The 22,441-nt window shown below is 38.9% G+C and overlaps 1 protein-coding gene across 4 annotated transcripts in view; it reads right to left on the bottom strand.

Annotated features, from left to right (window-relative positions):
- The window catches only part of LOC128082687 (glypican-5-like), a 366,543-nt gene that overhangs the window by 215,597 nt on the left and 128,505 nt on the right, over positions 1-22,441 (bottom strand). For 3 of the 4 annotated variants that reach the window (XM_052687115.1, XM_052687116.1, XM_052687113.1), the window contains exons 5-6: positions 18,181-18,240; positions 16,170-16,295 (exon numbers count right to left, since the gene is read on the bottom strand). In XM_052687115.1, coding sequence (XP_052543075.1) covers positions 16,170-16,295; positions 18,181-18,240 — 186 coding nt within the window. The remainder of the gene's footprint in view (positions 1-16,169; positions 16,296-18,180; positions 18,241-22,441) is intronic. The other variant, XM_052687114.1, reaches the window with a different exon arrangement.

Below are 22,441 nucleotides of genomic sequence, written 5' to 3'. Positions count from 1 at the left end.
TATTATTATTATCTTCTGCAGCAAAGCTTACAATGAGAATGAGCATAAGACACTGTACAGTCTTTCTGATGAAATCTACACAACTAATGTAATATCAAGACAATTACAAGAGTTTTGATGAATTTTTGAGTAAATTACGGACCAGTAAAAATTCTTGTAGCTACTTTGTGTTGGAAGTGGGGGGAAAGGGAGGAGAAATATTTCATTCTTTTCAGCATTATCACTACAGAGTTATAATTTGACTTTTTTCTGAGTTATTTGTTCTTTGTGTTCTGCAGCTTGTTGTTTTAATTGACTAAAATTCCTGCTGAGTTTCTTCTAAAAATGTTCTACAGTTTTTGAGAAGTTAGGGCAGTATGTTAAAATATGCCAGTATGAATATATTCAGCTATGTCTGTCATCCTTAGTAAACTGTTATTGCATTAATTTTGGTGTATTCAGTACCAAGAAATTAAAGGTATTCACCAGACTTCTTACAAGATTACAGTACTACTTATGAACAGCTGCAGTAATTTGGAATGTATAATGATGGAACTAGAGTCCCTCATGAGTCAAAACAGAACCCTATAAAGAATAAGAACCCAGACTTTTTAGGTAGGATGAATAGCAAAGGAAGAAACAACACTGATTTTATCTGTTTTGAACTACAAGCTAAAACAAAAATTTATGGTCTGAGTTTAAGTTTTGAGCTGCTAAATGTCTGAGTTTAGAAATGAAGCATTCTGCATCATCAGTTCTTAAAAAAGTACAAATTTTTGAGCACTTAGTAGACGAGAAACAACTGTCCAAAAAACAGCTATTACATAACAGCTCACACCTCACACAGGTGGAATTCCTACCACCCTCCCCAGGCAGCAGCAGCAGGCTCAGGCACTCCCTGCAGCTGGAGACCTGAACAGCTACATTACTGAGCAGGCCCTCCATCTGGGTCTCCACAGTCCTCTTGGAATAAGCCCACTGTCTGGATGAGACCATGTTTAGACCTATAGACTCAGACTGTCAAGAAAAAAGCAGATCTCTTGAGCAAGTAGGAACAAAACTCACTGCCTTCACCACCTGACCCACCTCCCACACCCACAACACCATATGGGCAGCGCATGCTGCGCTCACTTGCTGAGCCTCCCCATTCTCAGCAGGCAGCAACAATGGTTGCTCACCTAGTGTGCTCTGTGAAGCCTTGCTCCCCGAAGATATTTAAAGCCTATTATCAAGTACCAACGTTAAGGGTAGGTGTTTAAATTGTGCCGCTAATATATCAGCTCCACTCGCTGACTCTGAGCCTGCCCACAAGCTTCCAGCTCCCCAGCAGAGCGCACCGCTGTTGCTAGCTTCAGAAAAAGCCTTAAAAGGAGCTTTTGTGTTGGCCTTTTTTATTCCTTGCCCAGTGCGGTCTTACCTACTCTGAAGCTAGTCTTCATAGCAAGTTGAAACCCTAAAACTCTTTAAGTTCAAGATAGTTTAAGATAGATTAAGTTCAAGTTGACAGTTAATTCCGGATTATCATCTAAAAAAAGACTTGCTGGTTCCTGTATTGTAGAATGGCTGAGGTTGAGGGAATCTTGAAGAGATGTATCACTTAATTCTAACAGCAGGGTGTTACCTGCATTGCATATCAGAAGATTTGCTTTCACTGTTAACAGCTGTGAATGAAACTTCACACCTCCACTACAACTTACACAACTTACATACTGTCACCTAAGTTACTTAAATCCTTTATGCCATACATACATATCCCATACATATGTGCTGCTAACATCAACCAATATTACTGACACTACTATTTATAGGGGGGAAAAAAAAACAACCCACGACCTTTTAATACAAAGTGAGCCATGTGATTGTTAAAAAGCACTGATCTGCAAATCATAGAGTTTTCTATAAGTAATTAGAAACCACATACACAAATTGTCACTATAGAAACTGAATATGATTCTATTTTTAATCTGGAGCAAGCCCTATTACCTAATCCAGGCCCTTATATAGAGAACTTCTGTTGACACTGTTAATAATTTACATCAGCCTGTGAGAATACAACTGAAGAACGTCTTCCTATTAGAGTGAAAGCTCTTCGTGTACCAAGTCTGCTTGCAATCAGCAGCTCTTTGTTGGCAAGAACATGGTAGAAGTCCTCTGCCAAATCTCAGTGTGTGGCAATTCTATAAAACTGACTAAATCAATGCATTTGAAATTCTCAAGATAGCTCATTTTCCAAAGAACTTGTTTGATTCACACATGTATATATATATTTAATTGAATATATATGTAAAAATGTACACTAATGGTTTCTGTTTTCCTCAGTTCTCTAATCATTTTAACCTAATTCAATTCACCTATAGCTTAATGGTTTGTAAGCATCAGTTTTGTTTTGTGCTAGTTGTAACGCGAGTTATGAAAGCTTATAAAATGCTGAACTCCATGCTTCAATCCTAGTAATTTCATTAACAGCTGCTGAATGACTTTGTAAATGTGCACCTTGTATTATTTATCACAATTGCCTTAGTACTGTAGAGTTATTTTAAGTTATTTTCCAAGTTACTTTAATTTCTGTTTATAAGCTCCAAAGCTCTGAGTATCTGGTAAGTTATTTGAGCACAAATGAGGTGATGGGCAGTTTGTGAGGAAGGTTATTCTTCTAAGTCTGTGCTGTTGCTTGTGCTGTCCATAACTGTTAACAAACAAGTGTAACAACTAACAAACAAGGCATATACATTTCCCTCAAGGGCTTGTAGAATCAGCACTCCCTGAGGTTGAATCTGGGTACGTTCCAACAGCTGCTCCAACTGTTTTTCAGCACTCGAGCAGCTGTAGTTTTCTGTATGTCTGTCCCAGTGGGCTGATGACCACGTAAGTAACAGCACAGACAACCACTGCCAGAGAGAAAGAAACTGTGGAGCAATAGGGACTGCTCTAAGACCACCTAGGGATCTATCTGGGAGAGCTTTCTTACTCTGTTTATTGTGTCAGCAAACCTGGAACGTTTCATAAGCGAAGTCCTCTGGAGGACAAGAAAGCTGATTTAGTTTCCTCCCACTTAAATGGGCTACACGTTACAATTTTACAGAGCAAGTGCCTTTGCAACAAGATCATTTGGATACAAATTAACACAGAATCATTAAGGTTGGAAAACAGATCTGTAGCTGGTTTCAAGGGCCAATGTCCTATTGCAGAGACTGAAGCAGCAGTACCTCCAGCTCTTCACTTTTCTGTTTGTTTGTTTGTTTGTTTGTTTGTTTTGTTGTTGTTGTTGTTTTTGTTTTTGACTGTTAGATGCTTTGGTGGCATTCTTTCTTCTCTCTCACTCTGGCAGGAAGTTGAAGGGAAGACAGACATTGCTGGAGAAGCCACAGCAATGCTCTATGTCTGACTAATTACGCCCAACTGTCTGGCCTCTTCAGAAATGGAAAATATGATTGCAGTTGTTTTTGTTTTGGCCCCAGGCTCTTCTACAGTCATAAATCATTTATTATTCGTTTATGTAAAGTATTTTCCAATCAGCTAATGAACATTATCATGTGTTATCTACAGGCATTTAGAACACTGTAAGGTCTGACATATTTATCTTAGTGAAATTTTCTAATTTGTTCTTAAAATGTCAGTATATAGAAATGTGTTAGTATTTCACTAACAGGCATAACATTTTAAAAGCATTTTCTCTGAAAAAGCCTGTTGATCCTGATTCTCAAAAATCAACCTCTACATCTCTTTCTATTTCTCCACTTTACAAGGTGAAGCGATTCATGAGCACAGGGATATTCTCTGATGCACCAACAGCTTGAGAGCCAAATTTGCTTTCATAAGCATCCTGGTAAAAGCAGAAATTCCTGAAGGATTGCCTGCAGAGTGCTATGGAGTACAGCATAGACACATAATTACTGTGAATCAATTACTGTACATAAATTTTGAGGCACTGCCTTAAGCGTACTGAACTGAAATGAACACATATAATGTTTTCTTACTGCTTGTTCATCAGTGCTCATTTTCCTTGTTTCTTAACTCCACAGGGTTTGTTCTTGTAGCTGCATGAGAATATTTTAAGCAGACTACTCCCAGAACAGAAGACATTATCTGTTTTCAAAAAGCAATTGTAACAGTTATTAGTGAAAGCACATAGATGGCAAAGAAAGACAGAGGAAGACCATTTCTTTTATCAATAAAATTGATGAGGTTGCGGAATTAAAAATGTTTAAGTGAAACTTATCTTAAACACTAGTATTTGCCAAACCATCTTTGTGTCGACTCATCTGATCTGCATCTTGCAAGCCCTAGCAGCAAATCTAGAGAGGATATGGCTCTGAATACTACCACAGTTAGCAAACATGATCAGATAACCCAGTTTTATTGGGAGTACAATTTCTGGGCTAGAAACAGGCATCATTTCTGCCAAAAATACCATCATTTCAAAGGTTTAACTGTGTTGTGCTGAGAAAACTCCAAATCTTTCACACAAGAATAACGATTCTACTCTAGACACTCGCTTGTTAAAGTGCCTACATTGCAGCTGAGTACTCGGCCCACAGAGCGAAGATTAGAACTTAAGATTCTTTTCTCCTTACATATTTTGTTGCTTATATAGAGCTGGTTCAATAGAATCACAGAATCATAGAATCACAAGGTTGGAAAGGACCTACAAGATCATCTGGTCCAACTGTCCTCCCATCACCACTGCTCCCACAAGCACTAAACCACATCTCGCAGCTCCTCATCCAGACGCCTCTTGAACACTGCCATGGACGGCGACTCCACCACCTCCCTGGGCAGCCATTCCATGTCTGACCACTCTCTGAGAGAAAAAGCTCTTCCTCATGTCCAACCTAAACCTCCTCTGGTACAACTTGCAGCCATTTCCTCTGGTCCTGTTTGTTGCCTGGGAAAAGAGACCAAACCTCTCCTCACTACAACCTCCCTTCAGGAAGTTGTAGAGAGCAAAGGAAGTTGTAGAGTGCAAAGTAGGAAAAAGAAACAACTTCCCCACAGTCTAATAATTGGTGACCCTGCAGTGTCCAAAGCTAGAAACCAGATTTTATTTTTTTTTTTTTTTAATTTTGATGAATCAGTACCTTCCAATTAGAAACATTTCAATGGAAATAATATCCTGAATTCAACTCTAAATCTGGGTTCTACCCTACCTTGCTACAACTAGTTGTTTAAGAATTTGGCTGAGTGAACACATTAAATCACAGGCACAGTATAGTATGTCTAAGATGCTTTGCCAGCATCCTATTCCCAAAGTACACAGATTACAGAAAGGAAGTGTAATTGAGAAAATCCAGTAAAAAAAGAGTTGATTTTTATATTTGATGATATTTCGGCTTGGAGAATACCCAAAATGGACTTCTAACTCACTCTTCAGAAACAAAGTACCTGTAAAACATATAAAACCAAAAGGAAGGCCTAATTTACATTAATGGCAAATAATTTACAGCAAAATTGTCCCAGAACCATAAAACTTTGATCAAACTGCAGAGTACATTTAATTTGACATATCCAATTTCATTCAAAAATGAAGCATGGCCACCCACAGATGACAATCATACCAGCTGCTGTGAGCTTGCTTGGGTTTTTACTGTTGGCTTCCTTGAAGTGGTACGCAGAATCACAAGTGTATGCCCAAGTACCACAGTCTGTACAGAGAAAGGCTTGGCAGTAACAGAACATCAGACTGTGAACTGTATCATTTGCTACAATTAAAAGCTAGCAGAACAAGGTGCCAAGGTGTGAGGAGGGCTGCAAGCTGTTGCTGAGCAGGGCGATACCTCAAAGGGATCACACCAAGTAGGCTCACAACAGCTTAGCGAAGTAGAGATTTTTTGCTTTTCCACTAAAATACCTTCTTTTAAGCAACTGCAATTTTTATCGTAGCAAAATATTGCTCACGTTCATTAATTTTTGTTTGGAAAAAGGAAAACTTGCTATTCTATTTCATAAGCTCTACTAAAACACTGATTACTACAAAATTTGAAAGAATTGAATGGCTATTTTTTTTCTGTTGACCTGATCGTGCTGTGCACAGTCTATAAATGCAGTTTTCATCACTGCAGGCACATGGGACTTATGAGGCATAATGTGAAAATTCACATCCTCGTATGTTAAATACATTGATAATTTTACATCTCCCATTTCTCCTTGAAATAACGTCAAAAATATTTGGTGTACCTTCTAATGTTTTTGCAACATAGGGTACTTGCTTTATTCTACAGGATTCTGAAGAAAGAAAACACAACCAAAATCTTAGAGATCTTGGAAAATAAACCGAAAACTGCAAAACACCGCACAAAGCAAAAGCACTTTGCAAACTACACTAATGAGTATGTCTCCAGAAACTGTTTACACTGATGGCACAAGAACAACAGAAAATGAATACTTAAATGGCTTGGGCCCGAACGGACCTCTAATGGTCCTCTCTGTTCTCCATATCCAGATGGCTGCTTGCTAGAGCCTAAGGAAATGAGAAAAAGGACAAAGAAAGTGCTAAACTCATAAAAGCTGAAAGTCTCCAAAGGAAAACATCATGAGTAAAGAAAGTCACTGATTTGCTACTTCCTTTCTCAGCCAGCTTAAACAGGCCTCCAGAGCCTAACAAGCCATGACACGATCTGTTCAAGCCTGTAGGGAGGTGTCCCGTAATCCTCCATTTAATACAAAATTCCAAGAAAAACAAGAAAGGAACAGAACAAAAGAAGGAATCAAAAGATGTGTGGTTTCTTACAGGGTGTTACAAAACCTCCTCTTCATATTCACAGTAATCCAGCTAAAAATCTAGTTCAAATGCAAGTTTTCAACCACACAACATTATATCTCTAATTTCCAAAGGGACTCCATGCTGAAAAGCAGTTACTGTAAAAGTAGCCCCCCAACTCAAAAAAACAGAGAAAAGTTTCAGACTTCAGTTATATAGATTTATTCTTATAATTTTTTAAATCTTTGAACTAGAGAAATGAGAATGAAGACTTAAGCCTGTCTCAAGCATTTTCATGCCACATCAGTGCCAAAAACTGCCACGTTCAGAAAAACTCAGTCCAAATAATATATTTCCATAAATCTACCTGAAAAGACACATCTGAAATGAAGATGGGATCTGCATCTGTGCAACAAAAGGCTGCCCCTCACCAACAGAATCTTTCTAGTGATGAAAAAATCATTAAGATTATTCCACATCAAACTAATTGGCCACAAGAAAAGGACCATTTCTTTTGCAAACTCAGGAAAATCTCCTTTTGAATTTGAGACAGCTACTACAAAATTGCCTAATACCATTTTCACTGATAGTTTTTTCTCACTCCAAATAATCTCCTAATTTAACTTTTATGCACAGGTTATAACTTAGCAACTGTGAAGCCTGACAAACCAAAGGGTAACAGAAAAGATAGCAACAAATATTACAGTGGCTTACATCAGCATTAAAGCGGCTCTTTCTAACACTCATAGCAATTCCTGTCCATACATACATGCAAACAGCTTCAGGTAAGAGTAAAAATTACAGCAATTGAGGGTGGATTTGATGGGATAACCCATCTGTCTAAAAACAATTAACTAAAAGAGGAAAGAAGATGCATAGGAACTAAGATAATTCTTTCCCTTTTTCTCTCCTTCTGCAATATTTCCATATTTGAAAAAACTTTGCATATGACCCTAATTTCCTACTTCCTTGCAAGGCAATGAATTTTAAGCAACGGGCAGAGAATTCTTTTTTTTTTTTTTTTTTTTTCTTTTATATTTATTTTCTTTATCGTTTATATTGATGATGAGACACCAAATAATTGCCAGGATTTAAGGCAGCTTCCCAGTTTCTTTGGAAATATTTTGATGACCATGGCAAACTAAAAAAAAAGGTCGTTATTTCTTCCTGACACAATACCCTATTTCTGCATGACTTTACTGATGTCATTTCACAAGTGCAGTATAGATCAGAAGGCCACAGTACTAACTTCAGCTGCTTTCTGGAGATTCAGCCCACCAGGATATCTTCTGGCTAGTCAAATGAATGTTGGACATGGGACTGCTAAAATTGCTATGAGAGAATTGTCTGAGATCTGGTGAGACATTTTAAAAAAATCAGCAGTTGATAAACGTAGTCTTCATTTCACACATTCTTAACTCTCTACTGTTGAAAATTATTCTGACACTAGCCCAAACTCTTTTCTAATTGAACACCTCTTCGTCTGCATTTGTCTAAGTACAAAACAACCCCTTACTTGACAATGAGTTTTGAAGAAAAAAATTTGATGCCACCAGCAATTCTGTCACTCAATATATATATATTTTAAAAAAAACGATACGTCCTTATCTTAAACCACTTGATGCCACAGAAACTGTCCAATCTGTTAGGCATCAAGATGCAGAAACCCTTAAAACTAATTACTTATCTACTGTATTTTCTTACCTTGTAAAATGTCTCACTGTCACACCCTTTAGGTAGGAAAAACTGTTGGAAGTCATGGTCATGATTTGGCTTTGCATTTTATGAGGAGTAATTTCTCTACCAAACCTTGCTTTTTCACCTTGCAGACTTACATGAAGCTTGATGCTGTTCTTTCTTTGTTTTTCTTCTGTAAATGTAAAATACAGAATCAAAAGCAGCCAGGAACCTGGACTCAGATCATCACTTGAAGTCAGCCAGTCCTACTGTGTTCTCATTAGGGCTCCCTCAATAGGCACAGCCCGGCACTCTGCATGGGGAAAGGGAAGCAGCAAGCCCAGGGGCAAGCACTGAGCCTGACAGCTCTGAAGCATTACAGAAAGTAACTTTACCAACAGATTGTATTTTTGTGATTTTTTTAATAAACTTTATATATATATATGTGCTAATTACAGCCTCCATGTACTTACTATTCGAGGCAATTAAGGTTTCTGGGTCATGTTCAGCTGCTATCCACTAGTACCCCCAAATCATTTTTGGTAGGGCTATGCTCTCTCCTTCCATCCCCCAGCTTTTATTGGTTGGTGAGGTTACCCAGGTGCAGAACCTTGCACTTTGCTTTGTTGAATCTAATGAGGTTCTCCTGGGCCCACAGCTCAGCCTATCTAGGCCTCTCTGGATAGTATCCCATTCCTTGGGCATGTCAACCACACCATACAACCTGGGTCATCCACAAACTTCCTGAGAGTGCACTCAGTCCCACAGTCAGTGTCACTGATGAAGATATTCAACAGCACCAGTCGTATTAAACCAGATATTAAACAGGTCCCAGTACTGACCCCTGGGAGACACCACTTGTCACTGACCTACACCCAGATGTGGAGCCACTGATCACCACTCTGGGTACAATCTCAAAACCAGTTCCTCATCCATTGAGCAGTCCACACATCAAATTACATCTTTCCAATTTGGAGAGAAGCATGTTGTGGGGAACCACGTCAAAGGCCTTATAGAAGTCCAGACAGATGATACCTGTGGTTCTTCCCTTGTCCACTGGTACAGTTACACCATCAGAGAAGGCCACATGTCACAGCCACATGGAAAAAGTGGGAGGGAGCTGCAAAGCGTAGGGTTCGCTGTAATGAACACCAGCTATGCTCATAATATTTTATTATTGTTCTGTGTCCAGATCACTGCTTATCTATTTGTAATTGATGACAGCCTCATCTCTCTTGAAATAGAAGATGTGAGAAATAAGTAGGCAGACTGAGAGACTAAATGATAATCTAATTTTAATATAATACTCATATCCCAACATTCTCTTATAAAGCTACTTTCAAGTCAGGATTACTAACCTGTTCTACATAGGCACACCCCAAAAGAAAGCCAGAAAAACCATATCTCCTTTCCATTCACTACTATCAGTCTCTGGTAAAGCTACTCTACTGCAGCCAGACTTCACAAAACACCAAACTTTATTAAAAAAAAAAAAAAAAAAAAAAAATTACTTGGATTAGTTTTGTCCAAATATGTAAATCTAACAAGAAGTCCCAAGATGAGCTGCAAGGAAATTCCTTGGGTACTGTATTACACTAATCTATCATTTATGAGCATGAGGCTTGGGATCAGCAAATGCAGTTTAGCTACCACATCTAGAGAGAAGAGAGAAAGTGACTCAATGCCAGCATTTAATTTAGCTGAAGATATTTTATTCCTGGAGAGAGAAAGGTTCTTGCAGTTCAGCTACCACAGAAAGTCCATGGAAGTAACTACCTAAAGATCATCAGAGGAAATCTTTTGTCTAACATTTTGCAACCAGAGAAATATGATTGGACATGACACCTGGTTTCCTCTATCTGCTGAGTTGTTTCACAAGTAGCTCTCCTAATGGCCAAATTTCCTATCAAATTCTCACTACTGCATTTTCTGCTCCAGGTTGAACTGCCTGTAATTACTCACACAGGATCCAACTCGCACTCTTGATCCCCCTCTTTGCTCCCACCATACATTTCCATTGGGTTATACAATTCTGCGCCTGAGAGACAGACACTCAAACCATGTACTGGGAGCAGTGACAGCCACCTCAGCACCCACTGCTCTGTCTCTGACATTTGGATTTTTTTTCTCATCAATCATTTTGTATTTGCCTATGCTGAATTTCTTATGTCATTTTATTGCCTTGTCATTCAGCATCATGAGTTTCTTCCACAATTAACTACAGTTGACCCTTACTTCTATTACTGAAGATAATTTCATGTCATCAGCACATGCTGTCATCTCTCTATATACCACCCTTCACAGACTTTGATGACAGATGAACAGCACAGTTTCCAACACAAATCCAGTGCCACTCAAATGCAGTGTCACAGACTGGACCTCTGTCTACTGCAGCTTATACCATCGATTTCCTACCCCTATTTTAATTTCTGCCAGTCTTGCGTGAAGGACTTCATTGAGCACCTATCAGAAACCCAAGCACAACAAGCATGTACTCAGGGTAGGTTGCTATCTCGTTCTGAAGACTCTCAACAGATTGATTCTTCCTCTGAGAATAACATTCATTTGCTTATGCACTGATTCTACTCTTACTTTCATATAATTTCTCCAGATTATGCTGTTATGTACTTTTACCACGCCTTCCCCAAGCCCAAATGTTGCTATTAAAAGAACACAATAAAGACTTCACGTTTAACATTTTTCCATTCTTTGCTACTGGAGCAGTCTTTAAGAAACGCAGCACCACAATGAGTAATTCAGCTATTTAACTCTTTAGTCTTTCTAGAGGTGGTAGGTGTTCTGACACTACATAATAGTTCATACTATCAACTTCTCATCTCTTCTCCTGACATGGCGTTGAAATTTTGTTCTGACACACTCATAGGAAAGAAAAGTTAAAGTATGGCAATGTCCACAAGTTTGCTTCACTTCATCAAGTACTATTTTCAGTTCTTCAGTTCTAGCCTATTCTTCTCTGAGCACTTTCTGTACTGCCATCTATTAACCCCACAGACTATAATATTCCTTACATGGAATTTAGTTCCAGGACTAAGTTGCTTAAAAGAGCCATTAACAGAAAGATACTACGTTTGTCTTCAAAACTCCAGAAATGTCATTAGAAGACTGCTAGAAAAGCTGTGTTTCATTGTTCATCTGGAAAGCAGACCAGAAGCACAGCCTCATATCAGCAGAAACAACCATGCTTTTCTATGGTGTATTTTTTGGCAGCTCAAACTTTATTTTGCCCGCTATTGCATTGCTTTTAAACATTATAAAATCCAATCCAGAGATTGCTCCAAAAGTAATGCCTTCTATTTATTTCCATGGAAACTGTAACATACAAAAAGCCACAATAACACTATTTAATAGAACAAATTCTCAGCTACAAAACAGGTTTTTTTTACATAGTCACCACCATTAGCTATGTATTTTTGCCAGCGATGAATGAGAGCTGCATGCTGCACTTGTAAAAATCTGCATCATTGGAGGTGACCCACTGTTTTGCACTTACTATGATGGTGCATTTGCTATGAAAATGCTGCCTACTCAGTCCATCTCTCATTGAAAGTCAGAAGGTGCCAAATTCAGACTATACTTTGAATATGTTGGACAGTCCAGCCAACATCGGCAATGTGCTCTGTGGTCTACAAACTGGCATGGTGCCTGGCATTATGGTGTTGCAAGAGAAAGACTATCTTCTTCTCTGGCTCTGGAAGTTTGAGACTTCAGCTTAGAGTCTCTATGTTGTGGTCAGAGTGGATGGTTTGTCTGGGTTTCAGAAGGATCACCCTTTCCTATCCTAAAAGACAGTGCACATCACTTTACCCACCAAGGGCTGTTTCTTTTTCTTCAGTGTGGAATTCATGTGTCACCACTCTTTGAACTGCCATTATGACTGTGGCTCGTAGTGGTGAGACTGTGTCTCAGCACCAGTAATGATGTCAACCAGGAAAATGACATCTTCAGCCTCCTATTGATTCAGTAGGTCCTGACAAACTTGCATATAGTGTTCTTTCTGTTCCTGTGTGAGCATTCATGGGACCCACTTAGTGCAAACTTTGTGATATTCCAACACTGCCACCTCCGTTTCCAACGCATTGACAACAACATTCAGTTCTGTACACAGTTCCCTGGTCATAATCCTCTGATTTGCACAGATGAGCCATGCATGGCCATCTGGAATCTGGCTTGTCTTTCACATTGCTGTTTCCACTGCAGAAATGCATGACACAAAGCCTCACTGCGCTACATCCACTGTCTGATGTCCATCAACATCCAGTAATTGTCGATGAATGTCAGTGGGTGACTTTTTTTCTGCATGGAAGAATTCAGTCCCACACCTTTGCTCTGTACACACTTCCACGTCAGATGCCATTTGTCAGACTGCCCCTCTAGTGCCATCTGTCACACAGTAACAACATGTAATGGAATACAGATAGGAAGGTTCAGTTTCTACTGCCATACCAGTAACATCTGCCTCTGAAGTTGTGAGCTAGCATCATAAAATAGGAGGCATTATTTTCTTGTCAGTCAGATACAAAAACATATTTTTTATATCTGTTTTTCAGATCCACTGACAGAACACTAGTAGCCTCTTTACTAATTGCATGTCGGATCTCCATTTCAGAGTAACAGTTTCATATTGTTACAAGCTGCAGACATGCATCAAATTTTTTAGAAGTTTGAATTTGTTTTTCCTGAAGAGTTAGAGCACCAATTTGTATGTAACACAGGTATCACTCAGCTTTCAAATAGCACTATGAAATGCAAGAATCTTTAAGGAAACCCACTGTGGCTTTTGCCATTTTCACATCCAGACTCGGGTTCATGCAAGATGCACCAGATTAACTGAAGAGATGTATTTTCTGAGTCAAGAATAAGGCTCTATTTTGAGTTCAGTGCTATTTACTACAGCTGATGCTTAACCTTATTTCCTGGGAAAGAAGAAAGAGCAAAGAGAAATGCATCTTCAGGCATCACCAGGGCACAAGATTTATTTCTCTTACGGGCAGAACTGGTGTCAAGTGCAGTCTGTCAAACACATGATGAGAGGACTAAGATTTGCCAGCTAGCTGGTGCCATGGTTGTGGTCCTGTACAGTGTTGCTGGCAGTGCAGGCTGCTCAGAGAGCCTCCTAAAATGACCGGTACTGTGACACAACTGATAAATGTATGCACAGTGCAGTCTGGCTCAAAGCATGATTTTATTTTTTTTCATCCTAATCTGCTCATGAAATATGTTAGCTACATGCTCTTCGTGCGCTTAGCTCTGCAAAATCTACAGGTTGGCAGAGGTGGGAAAAAAAAAGAAACGAAAAACAACAACAAAAAAGACAGCAAAATCGTTATTTCTATTAAAAATGGAAGACTGAAATTGAAACTAAGTGTTTTTGTTCAGACAGTCACTATAGAAATTTTGTTTTATTTTGTTTTGCTTCTCGCTTTTTTTTCCCAGGGGAAAAGGCTGTTAATTCTAGAAGTCAGTTGTTTGTACCGCAACATTACCAACACAAAGGACTCCGAAATGGAAACACTGATTAGAAATATTGTTATTCTCCCTATTTCTTCTTTGCTAGTCTTATGCTAAAAGCCTTAATCACTGTTACTATTACTATACATTAAAATTTAGAATCTTGCACTGCTGTCATACTGTTCTAATATATGCTACTACAATTAATAATATGTAAGCCAGTATGTACTGAAACATTAACATTTAAAGTTATCTTAGAATGTGTAAGACATGCATTTATCGCAGATATCTTAAACATAATCAAGCTGAAACTATTTACACATGAAAAATTTAAGCAGAGCTGTTGGGAGTCAGAACTCCTTTTAATTGCCTGTAACTGCAGCATTTCTGTTCCATGCTGAAATCAATTCCACATTTTCTACAAAACAATTTTTTCAATAATGAAAATCGTTTTGATGGAAGAAAACAGAAACCTAGAACTTTATCCTTTAGAGCTGCTACAGACTACAAAATGCACTTTAAAAGGAAATTGTGAAAGCCAACACAATCTCAAATCACTTCTCTGTTTTAACGAAATGACGCTTCTGGAAAATATTCACTGGCACACACCCAAAGAACCCTCACTATAAAAACTGACATACACTTTGACAGCAATAGTAATAGCTACAGTTACATTCCGAATGCCTCTTTTTGTCTCATGTTTATCAGGGTAAAAGAAATGACAGCAAAAAGTTCAGCCTGTGGAGGCTGCGAGTGGTGGGAAAGTCTGTCAGAAAACACAAAAGGAGAAAACAAATCTAGAGAACTAGGAAGTTCCTTTCATCCTACAGTGCTTACAGCATATGAGAGTGCACTTATTAATTGTGTTTTATAGGAACCCCCACAGAGTATTCTGTGGTGAGAATTTTGGGCAATTCCACAAGGAGCTGTTATTCTAAGTGCTGTTTCAGAAATATTCAAAGGAAATGGCAGGGAAATCCTTCAGTATATCACCACCTAGTCACTGTATTTTTCTCACACCTACGCAGGAAAAGCCTGTTTTTTCACTATGGATAAAAACAATGTTCTTATTAAGGAATGTATAAACAGCAGACTAAAAGGAAATTTGAGTCATCTGCAGAGGTACTTCTTGCTATTGCTTTAAGGGTACGAACCTGACTCACACACAGCTCACCGTGGCAGAGTCAACCATATTCAGAAAGCAGCCCCTGGCTTTTAAAATAACTACTGGAATCTGAGTGCAGCGAGGCCCAGTCTTAGTCGTGGTCAACAGTTTTGTCTAATGGCTAATATGTAGAGCCACTTACCAGAGTCAACACCCGTCAGAGATCTCTCAAAGACTTTCACTGGAAATGGTTCATACAGTTGGAAATAGATAGTTTACTAAGGTGACAGATAACAGATTAAGAATTGACACTATAAATTCACTAGCCACATTGACTGGCTGTGCTAGTACCTCAAGAATAGGCCGTAATTAACTAACAATTCGCCCAGGTATCATCTGCAGTTATAGAGATACAACATCTTGGTATCTTACTGGAGGAGGTGACCCGCTAATGGGAACAGGAGGATGGATCCAACCCATAGATATGTCCAAATAGATGCAGTGTCTCCTCTCAGCAAAGTGTTGTCAGAGGGCCAGATTTATACTCTTAATGAGGTGAGACTGAATCAGTGTGCTGACAGGCATCCTAAAACAAAGCTTGCGTTGTTAATTATGTGAGGGTTGAGGCCACTGTCTGGTACAGAGGCTGGGCTGCTCTCCCAGCTTCGCCAAACTGACACCTTTACTGGAACAACATCAGACTGGGACACTTCAGCCCCATTCCAGGCATCTTTCAGTAGCTACTGCCACTATGCCTCGAGTGAGGTGTTAATCAGCACATCTTCCCTCCATATCAGTCCAGTGTTTAGACCAGATAAGCAAGTTGCTCAGCTCCCACCTTTTTCATGTCCAGTACAAGATAGCCATGTTAATTCATTCACATTCTTGCTTTACCTACAATTTTCTGCTGATTTACTATCACTGTATTTTGACACAGCAAGCGTGATTATTTCCTACTATTCCTAATTTGGCTTTAGAGGTTAGAATCTCCAAAGAAAAGGAGAAAGACCCTTCAAAAGAGCCCTTCAAGAAAGTGTTCCACTACATTTAATATTTTTGATACCTTGAATACATTTAGTATCTAAAACTCAGCATTAAGAATCATATATGTTAGGAAAACCCTTGTCACATAAGCAACAGTATGAAGGGGAAACCTAATGGTGACAATACTGGCTAAGAACAGCTGAAACAGCAGTAGTAATCGTTTTTATCATTAGGGAAAACTTCCAGTCAAAACATTACCTCTCTACAACATCTTCTCCATTCCAGCAGGTTGAGCTGTCTCTCATCACCAGGTCTCCATCACACAGCCTTTCTGCTATAGAGGCATAAAAGGTTCGGGATCGCTTCATATAATTGATGAATTCTCTGCAATGGAGGAAGAATACATTTAACAACAAAACCATACACAAGATTTAAGCACCCAGTTCTCTGTGAAAATCAAAGTTTACATTCCACAGAAAAATTAAAAGTCAACCAAGCTAATTAAAATTCATTTCTAGTGTATATCTACTACTGTGTACCATCCGTTATCACATACTTCCATACAAAGAGAAGAGCAGTTTCAAGAAACAATGTTAACACCTCAAAATTTTAAAGAAATCCACATCTACGGCCTCAAGAGATTAAAAAAAAAAAAAAGAAAAGAAACACTGCCACAAAAAAGAGTGGTGCTGTTTTGTTTTGGTTTGGTTTTTTTTCCCCCAGTACTGGAATCAAATACCTCTCCCTTCCCTGTACACAAGAGAGATACATAAAGAACTGTCAATAAGCTCCTGGGTGGAAAATGCTTCGTAAAGCTAGTGACAAAACTTGTAATATGCCATTAAATACAAATGGAACAAGAGAAACGAATGCCATCTCCTTGGGATGTGGTGGGGCCATTTCCTCCCCATAATCACTATCCACATCACATTCACGCTGGAAAGAAATTTCTCTCCCATCAACTCTGGCAACATGCCCGCAGGAGATGGTTGTGCCTGCTGCTTTGGAGCACCACCAAAATTCCTGGCCTGTGCAAACAACCCATTTCTGATTAAACATGGAAAAATGCCTTGTGGCTAAACTGCTGCCTCCATAATCTGGTTATACGTATAATACGTATCTCGCTGAGGCAGCCATAAAAATGCACACCATAGCAAAACAAGTGTTCATTCAGCACACCATTGGTAGCACTGTGATATAAGAAATTACTCTCTATCCACACATCCAGAAGCTTATTTCGTATAAGATAGCTAAAGATGTTGGTAAGGAGGACACAGAAATTCACTAGAATTATCACGGTGCTGTCTGCCTCCTTCTGGAAGGCCAAAAGACTCATTCTGGTTTACTGTGCTTCTGCCTGTCAGGCTGCAGGACAACACTGTCCTGAAGAGTTGCCTGGGATGCAGCTAGGTGGAGTTTGGCACATGAGCTGTCAGGATGTATTACTTTTTGGGGAGTAACAAGTGCTTTAAAGAACATTTAAGGCTACTATTAGGCATCTATCCTAAGACTGAGACAGGGTTATTTTTCCACATAACAGTCTTTTCACTTCCCCAATTTTTCTTTTTTTTTTTGCCATCGTATTTGTCTAACATGTGACTGTCCTGCCCTAGATGAATGAGTCATCATATAGTCCTAAGGAGCAAGCTTACCCCAACATTGCAAGAAAGCTGCCATTGCAAGAGAAAAAAAAAAAAGGAAAAAAAAATAAAAAAAAAAGTGAATAGGAATTTTTGGCTTTATAAAGGAAGAAATCAGTATTTCTGCCTCTTGACCACTCACAAGCAGGAGCTCTGTGTATGTACATACTGAGGTTAAGTCTGGACGACACCTCTCTGACAGAATCATCCTGAGAGCATCTATTTATGAAAAGCTGACATAGATGCTGAAGATTTTAAGCCCTCTAAAGGCAGTTTCCTTTGAAGCAGTTAAAAGTCGCCCCTTTAAGAGAGGCTGAAGCTCATCTTACTCAGCTCACCCCAAGAGGCTTTAACTCCATGTTTTCAGCAGTGGGGTTCTGACATTTTAAAACAACATCTTTGCAAATGAAGATCTGTATCTGCAAGTCTTAACCAATAAAAGCATTTACTTTTCATCAATATAAAACTAAACATGCTAGGCAGAGAAAGCAGTGTTTCCCAATGTCCCGCTGTATAAAATCAGCACACACAAAAGTATGCCAATTACTAGATTACAGCTGAAAGAGCAGCTTACAATGGAAATGAGCAAAGCACTGAGTGTAAGCATGTCACTTTGTTTTCATCCTTACCGAGAGATTTTTTTCAAACTTCTTGATTTGTCATTCTTTGAAGGTTTCAGAGGCAGAGAACTGGAATAGGCCAGGGAGAATAAGCATCAGTCAGAGTTTGGGGAGTAGGGGAGAAGCAGGAGTTCAGGCAAATGAGGGAAAAAATGAGAAACAAGAGAAAAATAAAAATTATTTGAGAGAAAGGTCATCAAGCACATGCATAGGACAATATAAGACAACAAATGAAGAGGAAAATTGACATGCGATTTTCCCAAAATGTAGATGCAATTAAACATGTCAAAGTAATGCTGAAGAAATACAATGGAGATTTTGTTTCTCTCGATCATTTTCAAATAAGAGCACAGTAACAAATGCAGCACAGAGCCAAAAGCTGAAAATAAATTCAGTGGGACTCAAATTAACCATAACTGATACCAAATGGATGAACTGCAAATATCTGAGGCTATATAGGGAAATAATGAGAAACAGTGTAGAACAATCATCATGGCAAAGGGGATATAAATGAGTAGAACTTGCTTTCTTGTGCAATGAGCAGTTTGCTCTGTTAACAAAGACTGCATACACAGATATCTTCTACTGTTCATTTCTGGACAGACTGCATCAAGGACTGCAAAAAACAACTTTACAAACCAGAATATATGGGCTTTAGGATTGTATCTGAGGAAAAACTGGAAAAAAAAAATCTGTCAGTTACTTAGTGCAAGTTCATTTTTTAGACACTGATGTCAGAGGTCCCTCAAATAATATTGTCTTTAGCATCCTGATGCAATTTTCCATTTAATGACTTGAAAACACATTCTGCTCTTTCTTATACCAGTACTCTTCAGCATAATGGCAATGCCTGGAGTACAGTATGCCAACAAACAGATTCAGTGATAGCTACCAATCTAGTTATGTCTTATTGGAGACAGACACTACCTCCACCTTCTTCAGTAGCTCTCGGAAAACCCTACTGGTGTTTTTTTGGGAATGAGGGCAGGGCTGACCTGCTATGAGCATCAGGTGCCATCCACCACCACGGAAGCAGTGTTTCCAACACAGCCAGTCAAAAAGAAAAATCAGTATTTGTATCAGGCAGAATTTGGACCAGCTGAAACTTCTGCGTTCATGACCCAGAAATGTTCTGGTTTTCTCTGCAGTAAATTCATTTGCGTTCGGTGCTAATAATCTATGTTGTACTAGCACCTTACCACTTAGATTTCAATAAAACCACGTGGTGTGCCTGATCCAAATTTTATTTTAAATAAAATAGATGACCTTGACTTCCAGCATTCCCAAAGATATTCGAAATTGTTTATTTTAAGATGTATAAAACACATCCGCAAGCCCATAGGATAACAAAGAAAAACCACCAAAATATCATTTCAAAGCTTGCTTCCTTCAATTAGGGACTTCACATCATGTCGTATTCTTCTCAAACATAACAGAACTCTGTAGAAAGATCTCTATCCAGTCTGTGTTTAGTGGCTGGAAATACTGCACACAGAAGAAATGCCAGAAGGCATTTTCCAGGAGTCTGAACCTTGACCAGTGTAGTACATTGTGCTGAACTCAGCAACAACATTCCAATCTACTGATCTAGATTGTGTACATGCCATGTACATTCTGTGTACCACCATATGGTTTCAATTTTCTTGTCATCTTTACTGTATGTTTTAGTAACCTCCACATTAAAAACTCACAGCAGCACCAATACTGATGAGCTCAGTTATTCACCGAATAATGAAAAAAAATGGTTTTAAAAAAATGCATACTTCTCAGCTTAATCAAGGAGACAATTTGCCAGGAGATCATGCAGCAATTATTCAAATCTCATCTTCTTAACGTTATTTTCTTCTTGATAGTTAGTGCTGCTTAGCAAAAAATAAGAACGAGTTGTGGGGGAAAATAAAGATGAGAAATCTCATAGCAACCCATATGGCAGTGAGAGGAGCAGAAAGCCCCAGAAGATCCAGCTGCTGCCCAAATTCAGCGAGAGTGCAGGACCACACTGCACTGAACAGCAGAGGGTGATTCCCTTGAGTGGAACTTCCTCCGACCAGACCCTAAAAGACACGGGGCCAGAAGAAAGCCCAGCTCAGGGAAGAGAAACCATCTCAACAGGCCTATCTTACAAATGCTTGAGAAGCTTTGACTCCAATGAACAGGTGAAACCAGAGGTTCTCAGACTCTGGAAAAGGAGCTTGATTCTATAATTGGCTTAGCAAAGATGCAGTACCTTTGGAACAAATGTAAGTATGCAACTGTAAACTGGTACTAGGTTTTTAAGGGCACATCCCACAGGTTTGCTACTACCCTGACTGTTCTTTGAGCTTAATGCACTATTCTGGTGCATTAAGGGAATGAGCCATCACTTTTTTTGTTTACTTGGGGAGTGTTCACTCATTCTTTTTCTTCTTTTTTTTTCTTTCCTTACTGTATAAAGGAGTCGTGCTCTGTATCCCATTTGAAACAAGGATCATTTGGAGGGCTGTGTACAACACAGACAAGCAGCCTGGGGCTCAGTTGGGATGAATCCCGGTGTGACCTAGGACCTAAACTGACAGACGGCTGACATTATTGCTCCTGATTTTTTAAATTTCCAGAAGGAACAGCACCAGGAAAGATTCACATAATTACTCTCATAACCTAGGTCCCCTGCAGCAGTTACCTGACACTAAGTGCCTTTTGTACAACCCACTGCAGTGATGATTTTACCCATCATTATGACACTTCATTACCTAAAATTACTTTTTATTGATATATGTGATTGAATGATAGAAGGCAAACAACAGAAGCCATTCACTGTGGGTTTTTTTTTTTACTGTTTCACAGTCACAGAAACAATGTACAAACTTTATGCTATATGTTTTATTGCAAGTTCTGGAAAACATTCTGCACCTTTTACTAATTATGGCTGCATCATTAACTTTTGATGCATGAGCTGTCCACAATACTTCCTGATGCTGTATTTCAGTAACAATCCTAATTCTGTAAGGGTGGCCTTACTTTAGATGTTTGGGGTAATGCAATTTTTAGTGAACAGACCAAGTCTGGGAAAGTCTAACCCATAGAGAATAGTTCAAATACATTTTCTTTTCCACGTAAGTGGAAAGAAAGTCTTTTTCACTTACATTTTAAAAGGTGAACATTCAAATAATTCCAGAGGTAGGCAGTGCAAAAGATTTGCCGTCATGCTACTAAAGACACCAATTCCCATTTCTGTGAGAGGCCACTATTTAACAGGCTGTTAATTCTGCCTTTATTGTTGCCAGGATTTAAGTCCCAGTGAAGTCAATGAGTTATACAGAAAATAGGCTTAGAATTCTATGGTTTTAAAAACATATTTTTTTAACAGTAATACCACCATTCTTTGGATTATTTCCACTGAATTTATTGATTTTATTAATGCCCTTTTCTCTGATATTCTGTGTACATGGTAAAAAAAAATGATTCGTTCCAAGCACTAGCACAAAATGTTGATCTTCAGTTTTAAATTACACAAAGATAAAAGTGCTGCTATCACTCAAAGAAAAAAAACTTTGCATGCTGCTGTCTCCTACCTATATAATTTTTTCTCATTCCCGTAATACGTGACAATTAAAATAAAAACAGATGAAAATGCCATCTTCACAACATAGACACCAGGACCCAGGCTATATAAATGTTAATACTGCTCTTATCAACATACAGAGATACACACAGACTCCCTGGGAAGTTTAGATGCTTATGCCCAGAACAATTCCATTCACTTTGCTAAGCTGTTCCAGAATCACACTGGTGTTACTGAAAACAGCATGTTAGCCAGAAATATGTCATTTTTATTTTATAGTCAGCTGGCTCTGGTATCTATTCACTTAACATCAATGAATTGCAAATACATTCTTCCCCTACCTTCACATTTACAGAAAGCTAATCCAGGAGCTATGGAAGGGGAAGTGAAAGAAAGATCAGAAAACCATGGAGCAAGGACACTGACGCCAGGACTGAGGCCAGTGGCAATAATTCAGCATTCTAGTTACTCAAATGGCATGCAGCCAAAGAACAGAAGCCAAAGTGGGCACAAAATCCTAAATACAAGCAGTTCTGCTCCTTCCCTGTTATGTAACAAACCAGGCAGATTGCAAGGAATCTTGCTGCCTGCACCAGTGAGAAGGGAGAACTTGTTCTTTCTGCCCTGTGAAATCACTGACTTTGTGTCATGGCAATCAATCTTTCTTCTCCACCCATTTCCCCTTCTCATCTCTGCCCTGGGATAAGCCTACATCTTCTGGGTCCTGAG

This window comes from Tympanuchus pallidicinctus, unplaced genomic scaffold, assembly GCF_026119805.1.
Source record: "Tympanuchus pallidicinctus isolate F22 unplaced genomic scaffold, pur_lepc_1.0 scaffold22, whole genome shotgun sequence".
Taxonomy (NCBI): domain Eukaryota; kingdom Metazoa; phylum Chordata; class Aves; order Galliformes; family Phasianidae; genus Tympanuchus; species Tympanuchus pallidicinctus.
Note: the sequence above shows the minus strand (reverse complement) of the source record. Positions and strands in the feature narration are given on the sequence as shown.